General features: G+C 35.2%; 1 protein-coding gene across 1 annotated transcript; it reads right to left on the bottom strand.

Moving 5' to 3' along the window:
* Nucleotides 1-1,983: 1,983 nt before the first annotated feature.
* LOC140143106 (general transcription factor IIE subunit 2-like) lies at nucleotides 1,984-17,539 on the bottom strand. Its single transcript, XM_072165156.1, has 8 exons — nucleotides 17,390-17,539; nucleotides 12,181-12,368; nucleotides 11,018-11,133; nucleotides 8,459-8,566; nucleotides 7,294-7,476; nucleotides 5,881-5,974; nucleotides 2,934-3,049; nucleotides 1,984-2,527 (listed from the first exon to the last, which is right to left on the bottom strand). The coding sequence occupies exons 2-8, from the start codon at nucleotides 12,323-12,325 to the stop codon at nucleotides 2,417-2,419; spliced, it is 873 nt and encodes a 290-aa protein (XP_072021257.1). The 5' UTR covers nucleotides 12,326-12,368; nucleotides 17,390-17,539; the 3' UTR covers nucleotides 1,984-2,416.
* Between the last annotated feature and the right edge of the window lie 16 nt (nucleotides 17,540-17,555).

Below are 17,555 nucleotides of genomic sequence, written 5' to 3'. Positions count from 1 at the left end.
CTGTGGTGGTAATGAAAAATTACTGAACCTTGAAGGGACCGTTCTCAAACACTTGTAAGGGGGGGCTGATGCAAAAAGGGGGGCCTTGAAATTTTTTGACCCTCCTAAGGGGGGCCTGAAAAAAATGGCCACAAATTTTTCTGGGAAAATTGAGTTTATATGCTTTTCTATGGGGTTGACCGATAATTTTCATGTCAAAAAGGGGGGCACCTGAAATTTTCGAGGTCTATAAAGGGGGGGCCCCGAAAAATTTTCGCAATAAATTTTTTTTGCATCAGGCCCCCCCTTACAAGTGTTTGTGAACGGTCCCCAATACTGTCTGTTTTTCTTGTTTTTACCAACTTTTTCAATTCAAAAATACCAAATAACAATTTTAATGACATATCCTTCACTTTTAAGCATTTTATTTACTATTTTAATTTTTCACACTTACTCAATGAATGGACATTTAAGGCAGGTCGAAGGGGAAGATGACCTAGAGGTGCTTGCACTCAAATATTGAGATAATTAAAACTGACACACAAGAGGAATGGTATGGTTCTATAAAGGAGATCCCAAGGCTTGATATAAGGGGTGTCATTTCTGCCCCACAGTAATTTTTATCGGAAGAGGAAAAATGCCCAAAACATTCTACATATTATTGGCCTTCCAACTCAAAACCGCAAGACCTATTGAAATATACATGCAATTATTGGCTTCCTTGACTCCTTCAGAGTCAATTAATGTATTAATATCAACAAATATACTGCAGTTTTTTAGTTAAATGGCTAGAATTGGACATATGTGATATTATCTGTGAAAACTCTTCACATGGTGACATTTTTAATTTGTGGAAATTTAGAACTCTTTTTTAGAACCGTTTTAATTTTGTACCCGTAACTTCAACATCAAAAGTCATGAGCAAAGAAGAATTGAAAAAAAAAGAAGAAATGGTAACACGTTTTTTAGCCTTTATTATCTTTATAAAACAAAACAGGATAATGCAACATGTGAAGGGTTTGCACAGATCACATCATAAATATGACTCCTCCCACTCGACTTAAAGATTTTGTAAGATAAAAAATGGTGAGGTAACCCAAACACAAACATTGTGACACACCTCACGGGTGCAGCTCATCACTCAGAAAATCCGGTAGTCAGAAGACCTGCTATTCAGAAAACCCATTATTCAGAAGGCCCGCCAGTCAGAATTTTCTGAGTAGCGGGCCTTCTAAATAACAGAATTTCTGAATAGTGGGTTTTTTGTTGTATTTTATGTAAAGGTCCCGCTATTCAGAAGCGGGTTTTCTGGCTAGCAGGCTATATCTGTTACCCAGAAGACCCGCTACTCAGAATGCCCACTATTCAGAATTATTCCTAGTGAGCTGTTTTAAGCATTTGAAAGAACTGAGTTAGCCCTAGCCCTAACCCATAACCTTAACCCCTAACCCTAACTCTGAGAACTGGGTTTTTACTCAGAAAATATTTTCTGAGTAGCGGGCCTTCTGATTAATGGGTTTGCTGATTAGCGGGTCTTATGGTTAGCGGGTCATTTTAAATGAAAACAAGCCCGCTATTCAGAATTCTGAATGGCGGACCTTCTGGGTGACAGGTTTTCTGAATAGTGGGCCTTCTAAGTAACGGGTCTTCTGAGTGACGGTTGCCCCCCAGAGTCCACCAGCTTTGCATGCTGCCCACAGACCTTAACATAAAAAGTCCCAAGTTCTGATATATTTTCTCAAAACATTAAGAGCTATCTCAAAAACCACTAAACCAATACTGGGCTTGTTTGTACTTAGGCCTAAAAAATTGTTTGATTGGCGTAACATAAAAAAATTAGGGTAGGTAGGTCGGGATACTTTTTTTTTTTTTTTCTAAGCTGTAAATTTAACTTTTTCTTCTTTTTTTTTAAAAATTTATTTATTTTAATTTATTTTTTAAATTTTATTATTTTTTTGCAAAAAAAGAAAAAAAAAGTTAGGGTCGGGCCTAATTTTAGGGTAGGCCGGGTTACGCCAATGAAACAATATTTTAAACCTTATTTCAATGCATTTTTCATGTTGATTCCAAATATGGTCATAAAAATTTACAATTCTGACATTGTTTCAATTTGTAAGCAAAATTGTAACTTGTCGTCTGCAGTCGACACCCGCATGGAGAGAGTTAAATAGGGCTACTTTAGCCCAATTGCTTTGATGTAACAAATGTTTTCTGTACAGGTTACACTTTACAGATACAAACACCCATTCTCTTGGTCGGGCTGACGTCACACAAGGGAAATAGCCTTACAAAACCAGTGTGCACATGTGTAGTTCTCCTTTGTTGAGCTGGTTGCTATGCGCGCGCTTGTGCAAAGGGGACCCGTATGTCCGACCGAGTGAATCAAGTGCATTAAAGTATCTAGATAGAAAATCATTGAAAGCCTCATCAGGACCTGTTATTTATTTGTATCTTCAGAATAGTCTTTGAGAACTGTAGCCAGATGGTCATTGTGTTTCTTGAATTTTCTTGGACCTTTCCTGACCGGTCTCTTCTTCTGATGTGGGGTCTGAAAAGAAAGAAGAAAACAAGAAAATATAATTAATTTTATTTTGTACTTTCATCAAGAAATGATGTTAGTATAGAACAAAACCAAGCCACAGGAAACAATTTTGACAATTATTTATTATCACCGACTTGCAATAAGCCCCGTCAGCATTGTAACTTCCGGTTTTCGCTGAGCATTTTGAACTCTGACCTATCGGAGAAATTGATTGAATTATTACTCATTCATTTAATATTATAACAATGTTATCATTAAAAATATTTCAAATGGAAGTTAGTTACCCAATTGTCTATAATATTTTGAAACCAATACTCCCTTTGTGGAAGGCATTAGTTAAATCTTCCACAGAGGGTGTGAGGATTTGAAATGGAACAGCCAATTTGTTTCCCAATTGAATAGTAATACTTACAAATTTCTTTGAACTAAGATCCTGCATTGATGTGATCCCTTGTTTCCTGAGGTACTCTTCTATCTTGCCTTCATCTAATGACTCCACTGTAGAACTGTGCCATAATTCTTTAAATTCTATCAAAAAAGACATAATATTATGGTAATGATATCACAATCACACATGTAGTAGTGTGTTAACAAACTTTATGGCAGGTCAAATGACCCACTATTTTGATACTGAGAAAAGAAAATGAAAGGCATAAGAAAACTAGAGCGGTTCTCGGCTTGCGCGGTTCTCGACGCAAAGCGTCGGCCACAATGCCTCCACCTTGGACCCCAGATGACCCCAAAATGACCTTCAAAAAAATTTGGCTCTAAATGTTTACAGTACCCACCAAGGTTCATGCCCATACGATGGTTTTTGCTAATTTGACCTCAGATGACCCCTAGATGACCTTGGGTGACCTTGATCCACTAACCAAACCTACTGGAATTTGAAGACCGCCAACGACCATCCCTCCATTAAATTGCATCACTGTACACCAAGGTTCATGCCCATACGACGGTTTTTGCTAATTTGACCTCAGATGACCCCTAGATGACCTTGGGTGACCTTGACCCACTAACCAAACCTACTGGAATTTGAAGACTGCCAACGACCATCCCCCCACCAAATTGCATCACTGTACATCTTACCAGTTACGAGAAATTGCACCCGCAAGCTCGGACGGACGGACAGATGGACGGACGGACGGATGGACGGACAACCAGGAAACATAATACCTCCGGTGGAGGCATAAAAAGTAAGATAAGGCCAAAAAAAAAAATAATGGTTTGTCTCAAAGCTCAAGAGTGGTTTGAAAACAAATGCGAAAATGCGATTTTTTAAATTTTTATTCCTGACTTTTTTCATGGTATTTGGAGAAAAAAATCAGATTTTTGCAGAATTTTTCCGGAAAAACTAAAAAAAAAAAAAAAAAATTTGAAATAAAAAAAAATTCTACATTTCTTATTTTCCAAATCTCACGAATTTAAAATGCGCGCGCAAGCTTTGAGACAAACCTTTTTTTTTTTTTTTTTTTTTTTTTATAAAAAGAGGTAACTTCTTATTTTTTCTTCCATTACTCTGTTACGGAATCAGATACAACATTTGCATAGTATTTTTTGTGGGAACCCAGAGCATATCAGACAAACCAAATTGCATTCTGAATACAAAAAATGTACTGATGATATCAAATAATTTTGCTTTTGGTCGTGTGTCTTGAGCTCGCCACCAAAAAAAGGTGGCGACGTTACATTTTGTCAAAGTCGACTCAAAACAAATGATGTTATCTCTGTCAAGCAAGAAGTTATTGTCATGCTTGTGGTCTCATTTTATTGCTTAAGAAAATGAACTTTCAACCCTGTAAAAAGAAATACTTGAACTTTTTAATACTGACACTGTGCTTCATAGAATTCAGAATGGGCAGGGTGGCGGTGGTGGGGATGTGGTGGTGGGGATGTGGTACACACAAACTCTATGGGATTGGTATTTTTAGTGCGTAATCTGCTTCTGTAAAGGCTGTAAATTGGATTTGGACTCTATTTAACATCTCAAAAGACTAATGGCCTTACAGCTAAACAATTCTACTAATTGTTTTTAATCATTTATGATTGGTTTAGAAATACAAACTTTTCCATACAAAACTACCCGTTGTCAGATTAAACACTGTAGTAAGTAATGAGGATGTCTTCAAAATCTAAAAGTTACTGTAAAATTTTAATTACTTATCCTATCATAGTCAAAGTATAGATTTTCTGAAGGGAAATTTGACGAGGAATCTAAATATGGACATATTTTTTCTGTATGGGTTAGGGGAAATGTTTAGGTTCAAAATATGTTGAATTGTAAAAAATCTAACATACTTTGGGACACCCTATATTCGAGATTACCAAACAGCTGTGATTTTGGTTTCTTCCAAAGTCAGTTGGTTCTCCATATCCTCTAACCAAATGAATGTTGTTTACTTCCAGTTTATTACTGTAAGTTGGTAATAAGCAATGCATTGAGTGGCCCATTTTTTATCAAAATCTTTTTTATTCCACCTTGTATAACTTGCAGGTCACCCTGTATAATGAATTGAAATGTATATATTTGAATTGCTTATGCCTTCCGCTTTCCAAAAATGTATACTTTTGCTAGTTTAGGGTTGATGATTGTGGAGATAATCTAATTAGAAACCTGGTTGGTGTAAAAATTCATAATATTTGTCATGTAACGCTAAGGGTGGCGATTTTAAAATTCACAATACAATACCAATTTTATGGCAAATTATTAAATGTTATTAAAATGTATTAACCAAAAGCAGAACATATTGTTTATAACATTTACAAAATTTTTATGTTTTCTAGGATGTTTTAAAGGATCGGATAGCAATGTTTGCACAGTATTTTTTGTGGGACATGAGAGCACATCAGACGCATCAAACTCAAGCTAACAAAATTCTTGATATGTTCATATTAATTTCAATGTTCTTAATCAATCATGTTTTAAGAATCATGACCATTCAATGCATGGACTTTCTTTTTGTGCAGTGCCAGTGTTTAGTAGATCAGTAACTGTTACCCAGGGTTCTAGCCAGCTAAAGTTGAGCGAACACAAGGGATTGGGGAATAGGCTAGGGGTATCACCCTCCTAAAAAATTTGATTGTTTGTTTTCTTGCTCTTTTTACCAGAGATGCAGTGTTGTCAAAAAATCTTGAAATGGCAAAAGATTTCCTGAAAAATATACTTTGCCTAAACATTTGTACAGGATTATCTGAGTAAAATTTCCAGAAATCAGGAAATTTCCCGAAGACTGGCAACATTGTTTATAATGAAAAAATCATTTGTTAAAAATGAAAAAATGTTTAAAAACATTTTCAACTTTTTTTTTTTTTTTGAGTGCTGGGTGGCCAGTGTCAGTCCAAGATGCTAGATCCCTTACCTTCATCTATGGGTAACTGGAATGCCTTGTCATTGTAAAATAAAACCTTTTTCTTGTCTGGCCGTGTGATGATGATCACTCTGTCTCCTAACAACTGTAAACAAATCAGCAAACATCCACAAGTTAGGTGAGCAAAATTAAGCTTTGAGTAAATGTTTAACTTTCTTCATCCTGACTCAACCAAAGCAGCTAAGTCTACATCAACATATTTACTTCTCAGATCTGATGAACCTACATCAACATACACAAGTTAGGTTTAATACACCATTAATGTGATTCAGCATAATTATATAAACACACTTCACAACACAACATATATGACCTGATCAAGTCAAGAAGGATAATTTCACCAAAAAGTTGTATTTGAGTTTAATATGAATTCAAATCTCCATGCTGTTTCTTGTTTAAATGCCCAGTGATTTCAATTATAAATTTCTTTTCACATTTTGATGACAATATCATCAGAAGTTATAGATTTCAGCAGAGAACTTCAGCGGTCGTAAATTTGGCAGTTTATGGCGTATACGGAAATGGGATTCTGATTGGCTAATTGAATCATGTCATCATCACTGGATAAAAAGCTGCATAGCAACGTGTGACCTTGTTCTTTTTACGCGATAATCAGACATGGCAGATGGACACCGCTGAAGTAATTTGCTGAATGGTATAATCAAATGTTCTCATAAATCATGATGCAAAAATCTAAAAATTGACTTTCACCGCAATATCATTTACCATTTTGTTTACCAGCGATTTCATATCATGATATGACATTTGACTTCAAGTTAATAGAACAGTTATTAATATTTCAACATTTTACTGTCATAACAAACTATGGGATAATGGAGAAGTTATCTGACATTCCTTGTTTGTTTATAAGTTTCTCCTTATTATATCAAACTTAACTAAATTGCATAAAAGGCTATAATATTTTCAACTTTACAATTATTTGATTTTATATTGATCACAATGGGCTCTTCCAGTTGAAATCCATATACCCCTATGGAAGACATGACCTTAACCTCCCAAACAAGGGGTGTAGTTTTTTTAAAAGGAGTCACCCATTCAAGAAGCCCCATGAAATTCACACCCCCTGTGTGGAAGATTAAGGTCATGTCTTATACAGGGGGATCATTTTGCTTGATCGTATAACAAAGATGCATCTATTGTCCATACACCTTCCTCGAGTCAGTAAAGTAAGATCAAATTTTGAGATTTTCTCAAAAACTGTTAATTTTTGCAGGAATCTATTATGCTAGTTGGATTCCTTGCATCATATGTTTTCTGAAAATTTATACTTTTATATACTTATCATTTAGAGATACAATAAAAACAAAATATCCAAATTACTGACTCGAGAAAGGTATACAGACTATAACTACATTTTGTGTTTATCCAAAACATGCAACTGACCTTAATTGATTTCTCTGCATTTGGTAGACTCTCTACAATGTCATCCCACATGATACCTCCTAAGCCTTGTTGGTCATGCCTGTTGAGGAGTCTAAGCAGATCTTTCCTTCCTCTCAGATGATATGGTGGTTTGAAAACATAGCCACCGTCTTCCATTGCGATTTTGGGATTGTTTGGCAGCGCCTAGAAAATGAGGTACAAAAACAATGAAAAACATTGTAGGTATATGGGCTCCCGATTGCATAACTTGCAACATATCAAAGGCAGATATAGAGATAATGGGCTCAGTACGAGTCCATGAAACATTCAAATTGTGATTGGTTGAGCATTTTTAATCTGAACTCATAATGCATCAGAAGTTGTCCAATTGAAGACTGTTGGGAAAGAGATATCCTAGCATTTAGAAATAGTTCCATGAATCAAATGGTCCAATCTTTTTCACTTTGTTTATAGGTAATCAAAAACCTTCATAATGAAAATGACAAAAGATTTGTTAACACCACAACATTCAAACAAAAAGTGTGAATTACGTTTCTGATACACAGCTTTTATTTAAAACTTGAAACAACGTTTTTTTACTTATATCTATTGAATTGCATTTAGGTATTCAAAGATTAATGCCTCTATCATACTAGGCATTTTTGTGTGTACATACATTTTGAGACAAATCAGTGTTGATCAAATGCTGGTAGAAATGGTGCAGACACTGCTTCAGTTCAGTTGTTGTACATGACTGCTTTATGTTGCTTAAAAGTTGACTAAATCGATTTGACAATGGTCATTGACTTCTGATTCACATTATTGGCTAGTCACTTTTCAGATAGAGCAAGAGATGAACGTAATAAAAAATATGTGCTGGTAGCGAATGTAATATTATGACGCAACCATAATATAATGTTAATTATTATTAATTAATTAAAAATTTTCCTTAATGGTTATCTACAACCCTAATGAATCTGTTCAGTGTCATAATATAATGGGCAATTCCAGTTGAAATCCATACAACGCCCTATGGAAATCATGACCTTACCCTCCCACACAGGGAGTTTAGATTTCAGATGGAGTCACTTATTCAGGTAACCCCATTTGAAATCCACACTCCCTTTGTGGAAAATTTAGGACATGTCTTCCATAGGGGATATATGGATTTTAGCCCAATACTTACCTCATTCATCAGCCACATTTTCTGTTTTGAACCAACATCCAGTTGACTTGTTTCATCTAAAATCTCATCAATTGACAACGGAAAAGTGTCTCCTTGCTGGTGTCTTGTCTGAAAATCACACAATTATAAAGCAAACATTCATGAAAGTGTCGGGATATCGGTCTGGTAGCTCACTAATTAAGGTTGATTCAGACACAAACAGGAATCATATAATGTCTTGATCTTGAATTTAAGGCCAGTGTAATGGGAGAGAACATGGACCTTTTCGAGCATCATTATTTCTGAATTGTATGCCAAAAGTATATAAAACTATACATTTTTGGAAAGGAAATGAGTCAAGGAATCCCATGGTGATGTCAGATTTGTTCAAAAATCTCGAGTTTTTGAAAAAATCACAAAATTCACTTTTTACCCCAATTTTTTGTGACAACTTAGAAAAAAATCCGCTCGAATAAAAAATTTCAGTTAGCTTTTCATAAAGAAGAGGCATGAACTTAGGGAAGGTTTTTTTATTTTTTTGAAATTCGTCTCTTTTTTCAAAATATTGAAAAAAACATGTGAAAAAAGCAATTTTGTCACTCTATTAAGCTAAAAATTGCACAGAATGGTGTATATTTTTGTTTAAAACAAATATTTTGAAAAAATGAGAAAACCTTCCCTGGGCTTTGATGTACTCTAAACGATAGTGCAAAAAGTTTACCTTTTGCTTGCATATTTTTCGAGTTATCTTGTCACAAAAATCGTGCAATATTTTCAAAAGTGAACTCTGAGAAATCGATGTTTTAGTAAAAAAATGTCAAAATTATGCACAAAACGTCCTTTTATTTTAAAACGGGAAGACTTTCACGCTTGTAAAAGCTGTATCTGGTGCATGGTCTAAATATGCATCTTTTTGCACCAATAAATCTATAATGTCTGCTTTCAGTGCGCCAAAATTCAAAATAATTAAAAAATATAAGTGGCATTTTGACTGCAAATTTTTGTTTTGTTTACACCACATTTGCTGGCGTGAACAACAAACCGAATGCGCCTAGACTGCGTTGGACATACGCGCAAGAGTTGCGCCCGTCACGCTAAGCGAATCGCGCGTAATCACAATATTTCGCATTCACGCATTTCTGACTCATTATTTCCGCCAATTTACTAAGCTGTCTTGAGCCATGTGACTTTTTAGAGTTGAAAAGAGTGAAACAAATCAAGCAAAAATACGAGTAAATATTAGAAAGTTGTATTTTATCAGTTTCAAGTGAAAGAATACATCTTAGTGTTGATAAATATCAAGAAATCTCAAATTCGGGCGTGAACGAATGTGTCATCCATTACTCTGGCCTTCGAATCAACGATCAACTTCTCTCATCCTCTCTCTCGTTGTGCCAATATCTTGAATAGGGGGTCAGAGCGATCCTGTGTTTGTTTGGGGGCACCACACCCTTCACCACACAGATTATTCCACACCTAATTACTGTCAATCAGATAAAATGAAATGAACAGGCAACACCAGGACATAACAAAAAGCTATATTTCAAGATAATAAAATGAATATTAAATCTGTTCATCTGGACTTACTATTTTTGATAGCGACAGTATCGCGTCTCATCCAAGACGCATCATCAGGCTGACTGACCAGGTTGTTGACTATTGACCTGTGACGTACTTGATGGTACTTGACGTACTGTCGCTATCAAAAATAGTAAGTCCAGATGAACAGATTTAATATTCATTTTATTATGTTTATCTACCTGGATGACTGAGAATATTCACAAATTTATATTTCAAGATCCAATCCCAAACATTTTTCAAAATAAGAAAAATGAAGAGTTTCCCACAGACAACCTGGCCTCATCTTTTTGGTTGTCCTGCACATTTTTTTTGGTTGCCAGCATCATTTGTTTAAACTACAAAACGGCTACAAATGTCACTTTTTTGCATAATTTGTTTTACTCAAATGTGTTTTGTTCTTTTCTACCAATGATCTAATGATCTATACTGCAATTGTCATTGGGCAGTGGCAAGATGAAATGTGTCTGAACTCAACCCGATGAGAACTACCTGCCGATTGGCCGAAAAGAAGTTTTCATTATCAATTGGACCAATCAGAAATATTGTTAGAATAATTTCACCACACAAAAAAATCGGGGTGAATTATTAACAAAGCCCCATTCTGATTGGTGATTAAAATAATGATATCATGTAATTGACCAAACAGAGGAAATGTTAGATCGGCAGGTAGTGCTCAGGGGGTTAAATTCACAATGTCATTTTAGGTTGTCTGCAATCAATTTTGGATTGTCTTGGGCGACCATACCACTTATTTTGAATGCTAGTTCCAACTTCACCCCTGACTGCACTCCCGGCAAGACATGAATTATTGCCCGAATAAAGATGGCTGGTCAGATATTTCTCAACCTTATTAAATATAATAAATATTAATTGTTACCTTCATATGGTTGACTATCTTGGCCAAGACTCCAAACTTGTACTTTGAGCTTCCCTGCATCATTTTTACCCCCTAATACTACCCTTTCCCCTTTCTCAACCTTATTAATTGTTAATTGTTACCTTCATATGGTTGACTATCTTGGCCAAGACTCCAAACTTGTACTTTGAGCTTCCCTGCATCATTTTATAGTTATAAGCAGAACCGGAAAGTGATGAGCTGTTTGATTGACCTTGACCTGATAAAAATAAAACATAATAATCAAGAATTATATAACAACAACAATAAAAATCATACATATTGAAATCTTTTTGATTACTATGCTGCTGTTGTTGGTTGTTGGTAAATCAGTGATGCAGATTTTTACCAATTTATAAATGAACTGCATACAATACAGCAATCACAAAAATAAATAATTCTACTCCGAGTATCGTCACATCCAAGGTCAGGGAGAAGAATGCCCATTTCAGAGGTGGCATACCGTAAAACCCCGTCTACAAGCATATAGTGTGCTTCTGATGAAAGCTACATTAATCCAGGCGCCATTATGGAGTTTGAGCAAATAAATTACGGATCCAAGCATATACAAACAAGTATTATTTTAAGACCGATCTATTGTATTGGTATATTAACGCTTGCTTGAATTAATTAAGCTTTTATAAAAACACTATATATGCTTGTAGACGGGTTTTACGGTATATGTTGGGCTATTAACATCCCTATTTTGTCAGTATAACTGTGGCATAATTACCTCATATTTTAATCTTGCATTGTCATCCAAACTTCAGACCCAATATTTTATCTTTGAACCGTCACCTAGACCCTTTGGTTTGATGTTTTTGTTTTCTATTTAAATGACAACTCCTTCAGTACTGCTCTAATAATTGTTTTTACAAATCCAGAGCAGACCATGCCCAGTATGGTTTACTAAACTCTTATGCCACAGTAATGTATGATCTAATAAACCCATATTATGTAGGGTAAAAGACCATCTCTTACTCAAAGACCCCATCTTTTACATTTTTTCTCCTCAGTGAATGCCCAGAAGTACCAGTCTAACACCAGCTTTTTGAAGTTCACATTGGACAGTTCTAGTTGAAGTCCATATTCCCTCTAGAAGACATGACCTTAGTTTTCCACACAAGGCATATGAATTTCAAGTGGGGCTCCCTGAATGGGTGAGTCAATCAATTTGAAATCTACACCCTTTGTATGGGAGATTACATTAAGTTCATGTCTTCCATAGGGGTGTATGAATTTTTTTCAACTGGAATAGCCCATTTACCTGCTGTTGCCCATGCTGGTTTCTTCTTCTTTGGAGGTGGACGACCTGACATGCTTCCTGGCTTAGGCCTCTTCTTCTCCACTGCAGGCTGAGCCATGGCCTTCTTCCGGAAGGCATCTCTCTCCCTTAATAGTGATGGATCCATGGTGGCTACTGGATCGTGATGTATAATCTACTTGGAATGATGTCTAAAAAGAAAGGAAAAAAAAAAATACATATATTACTTGTTCTGACTTACTAGAAAATTAAACTTTAGTAACAAGGCAGACATTCTTTATTCCTTTAAAATTATTAAATTGCAAAATGCGCTTTAATCTTCAAACAAATTAAGCTGGTATTGGAGGCATTACCGAAGTGCTCTAAGCATGTTTTAAACAGATTAATTGAGTAGAACAAATTAAAGCACGCTCATCAATATGCCTTTTGTTTGAAGCAAATCGGACATTTGGTTTTCAAAATATATAAATTTACATCTTATTATCTAATCAATCAAGTTAATGAGCTAAAATGACTGGAGAAGCTCATTAATTTTTGCCAATAATTTGCTAAAATTTAATCCATGCATAAATGTTCAGGGTACTTTTATTTTGCATACTTTTGGATTGAAACTTGGTCAAAGTGTTTCTAATATGTTCTAATGTATTATAAAGTGAAGCCGCTCCCTAATTTACATATTTGCATAATTAATTAGCATTTATGCAAATTAGCTCATTAATTATGCAAATATGCAAATTAGAGGGCAGCTTCACTATGTAATACATTAGAACATATCAGAAACACTTTGACCAAGTTTCAGGGCAAAAGTATGCAAAATAAAAGTACCGGTACCCTGAACATTTATAATGCATAGATTTTTAGCAAAATATTGGCAAAATTTATATATTAATAAGCCTTTTCAGTCCTTTTAGCTCATTAACTATATTGATTATTGACAAAAACAATAGGATACAAAGAAAATATAAATTGATGTATTATGCTTCACTATGTAATACAGCAAACCGTATGTCCGATTTGCTCCAAACAAAAGGCATATTGATCTGTGTACTTTACCCTACGGTACCGTACTCAATTAATCTGTTTTTAACATACTCAAAGCCAGCGATATATAAATTGTTGTGATGAAAGAGTCCTCCTTCAAAGTATCAAATACCTACATGTAGAAACTCAAATCGTTTAAATAGGAACTTTACCAATCATAGGCCTTGTTTAAACAGTCCCCATATTGCAAATACAGCGAAAGAATATGCCCCTGTTTTTTTTTTTTGCATTTTCCACACTTTTACTAAGCTGTTGATAAAACACTTTGATTATCGAATGTCAAGTTGATAATCATGAACAAGAGATTTCTGGAGATATATTGGTCTAGAAAAGGACTATAATAGCTCTGTACTTGTTTAACAGCTTTCAAGTTGCCATTAGTTTTTATTAGGCATTTTCAAGTCTGTATCATGTCTGTATGATATTTGACATGGCTCTCCAGAATTTGTAAGTCATTAGCTGGCCAAGTGGCCATGAATATAGCAAGCTTGGTGGTTCATTCTTCTCTTGCTGTATCAACAAATTACAAGTAGATGTACATGTATGGCGGGTAAGTGAAATTTTTGTGGTAGTTTTTTTTCGCGAATTTTGCTGATTAATATGTGCCCGCAAAAATAATAACCCGCGAATATGTTAAAATGAGGAAATTTCATATGTATTTTATTAGATAAGTTGCCAACAGCCGCAAATTTCACACCTCGCGAAATTGTCAGTGATACTTGGAAGTAACGCGAAAATACAGGTACGCAAAAATATTGGCATATACAGTCATTTGTCGTTTAGAATCATGACAAATTCACAGGCACTAAACAAAGTAAAGTCTGCACAAAAAGTAACGCAGCTGTTATAAATACGCCTATAGCTTCAGAACTAATAATGGTTTCACAATATTTCAACATAGAGAAGGATGATTTATTTACGCGCATTTTGAGGCCCTATTTGTCGAATGTCGTTCAACATTAACAACGCAGTTAGTGCTTTTAATGAAAAATACCCGAATTAAAGAGTTGCAGTTTACAGCGATCAATGGTTATTATGCCAGCACTGTAGCACGTAAAGCACGCCATTATCTTCGTGCTTACTTCAAATCAATATAAATAGCTGCAACTTTTAAATTCGGGTATCTTTGTTTCAAAACACTGAGCACTGTATTGTTAATATTGAACAAAACTGGACAAATTGGATATCAAAATGCGTGTAAATAAATTATCCTCCTTTTTATGTTAAAATATTGTGAAAATAATTATTAGTTCTGAAGCTATAGGCATATTTATAACAGCTGTGTTACTTCTTGTGCAGACTTTAGATCCAAATGAACATCAAAAGAATACGTGCCTCTTCTTTTATAGCATTTTCCACACTTCATTTTCCACAAGTTGTCATGATTCTAAACGACAAATTAAATGGAACACTTATCCGCCACACAGAATGTGTTGATACATTGTACATGTATTTAATTCACCAATGATGCTAGGGCCTTTTTTTTGGTTTCAGTTTATATTACTTGTGTAAACACAAGCGCAAGGAGCAATTAAATGAACTTAATAAAACTGAATACATAGGCCCCGGCAAAAAACGCAATGTTTTGAAGTAAAAAACGAGATCCAAAGTTTTGAAAAGCGAGAAAAGCAAGATTTCCTCCGGAAAATGGCACAAGAAGCTTTAAAAACGCTCCGAAAATACAAAAATCCGAAAAAGAAAAAAAAAATCCATAAAAAAAGCCCTCTGTTTTTCAGATTCGGTCAATGACAACAGTGAGGATGTGCTTCCTTTACTACCTTGTCATCAGATGGCAAAAAAGTGACAAAAAATTGACCTTTAATTATGTTTTATAGTCAAAATATTCCAGTAATTCAATAAATATAATGATATTTGGCCTAAACTTGAACTCATTTGAAATGAAATGTCAGTTTTTATTGAGTAAAGCATGGGTTTTTCACTCGACCTTGTGCTTGCAATGCTGCTGAATTCTGCACTTTGGCGAAGTTGGAACTGCATTTTAATGGAATTTGGCGAACTTTTATGGCATAAAGCAACATTTTTATAGTAAGTGCACTGCTTGGAAACCTTTTTAAAAAGCGAGATATATTGGTTAATAGCGAGAATCACGGCGTGAAAAGCGAGATCGCGTTTTTTGCCGGGCCTTATGAGTACATGACCATCAACTGCAATCCTCAGCCACCACTCCACATCACTGGAAAGAGCTATCTACTTTGTTTTTTCAGTACTTACTGCCAATCACATGTTCATTAGTATGTAAAAGTTTTAAGAACAACAGTAGAAAAATACTGCTACTACAGGGGTTACGGTAATTTAAGCAGAAACAAAGCTTGTAATCACTGTTAAAGTCAGTCTTGAAAAGTGGACTGATCATGGAAATCGTCTCCTCTGAGCTCCTGGAGCATTTTGTTTGTCATCCTAAAGATGTTTATTTTGAACTATATTATTTGTTCATTTCATACGATAGAGTTTTGGCCGAATTTTTTCCACTTTTCACATCCAGGGGTGAGTTTAACAAACTTTCATTCACTTTCTTTGGAAACCATTACATAACATTACTCAACAACGTCAAAAACTTCATTCACAAAAAATAGATCCTTGCACAACTTAATCTTTGCCTCAGGGATATTGCTTAGAGTCTTAGCTTTTCTATGATACCTTATTTGTTAGGAATTATCTTCAAATTCTCTTAGAAAATTACAAATAAGTGAGGCTACATGAGCTCGGTTGTTACGCATTACAGGCCAATATGAGTGCCTCGTTAAGAAATTAAGTGCTAATTAAGCAGTTAATCAAGAACTTTATTTTTGGTTTTTTGGCTGAAATATGTAATCTTATTCATAAAAAGAAACAATTAGATTGATGTTAATAATAGTTTAGACTGAATTCTACCAATTAAAAGATCAGTGGTGGGTACACAATGCAACTGGTAGGTCTAATCTTGCTTATGACCTTATATGATGTCCTCAACTCATTCACAAACTGATACTATCTGTCCATCGTATAAGCCTGTTACCGTACGGCAGCATGTTTAAGGAATATTACACAGTCAAGAATAGGCTCTGTCATCCGTTTATTCGGATCCCTCACAGTGTCCCAAAACATCAAAACATCAAAAGCGTTGCACATATTTTTACTGAAGTTAGACTAAGCTGGTTACCACTAGCATCATGCACGTGACGTGACACAGCTAACATAATCGACCGGAAACCGGGGATCATTAAAACGTCAACCATTTCAAAATATGCCATGGCAGTAAACTTATTGGCGAGCGGTCCGAATTTTGAGCCATACAAGTTTACGTGGTGAACTACATGGTCATCAGGGCATTTAAAGGAGTATTTCGAGATCCTAGCAACCTCTTTTTATGACATTTTTTCAGTACATATCCACGAAAAAAGCCTATTCCCAAAATTTCAGTTGATTCTGATTTTGCGCTTTGCGAGTTATGCATGATTTTCATATTACACTGCTCCATAGACACATGATAGACAATGTGTTGTAATTTCGTTCTGGTATACCATCAGAACGAAATTCAAATTTCACGATATCTTTGCTAAACGAATTAATCTGCAAGATATATTTTGTACATAAACATTATGTAGCCAGACTGCCAGAGGTTTCCAATTATGCGCAATCGCTAATCACCAGTGCGTACTTGGAAGAAATACAAAAATTAATTGTAAAAACTAAAAAAAAGTGTTTTTTTCAGCATGTTTTTTTCTTTTTTTTAAGCTTACTGAAAATGAAGTTACTCAGTCAGGTACTAGACTGCGGAACTCAGTCCTCAATGATAGTCAGTCATTTATCTTTTGGTCGTTATATGACTATCATTTGAGGGACTGAGTTGTTATAATATATCTTCCGAGGTGCAATTTCAGACAATAGCTGGGGATTAGTGGGGCAGAGGTTATCTATTGAATCCTTTCATGACCACTGAAGCATAGTCAAGTATGCCAAGGACACTCGGCACAAATTGAAAGACCATCACAAAAGAATGCATGCATGTCAGGTCATCGACACCAATTTGGTGTTTGTTATGACACAAATTTTGTGTCTGTTATGCACCTCGAAATATGTACCTTAAAGTCTGTATCTAGTCAGGTACATGAATGAACTTGTTCACTTAATTCGCTCTTCTTCACGCAACAAGATTTTTCCAAAAACTTACATATTCACTGCACACAGTCGATTAGTCAGTCACCTCTATTCTTTACCAAACGAAGCAAAGGCTTTTTTTAATTCACAGCACTAAAATCTATCCCTGTATACAAATGTTGTGAGTTGCAGTTTCCTGCATGCTGACATTGTTTTGATTATTAGGTCAATGTCCTCAA

This window comes from Amphiura filiformis, chromosome 20 (assembly GCF_039555335.1).
Source record: "Amphiura filiformis chromosome 20, Afil_fr2py, whole genome shotgun sequence".
Lineage (NCBI taxonomy): Eukaryota > Metazoa > Echinodermata > Ophiuroidea > Amphilepidida > Amphiuridae > Amphiura > Amphiura filiformis.
This window is presented reverse-complemented; position numbering and strand designations above follow the sequence as displayed.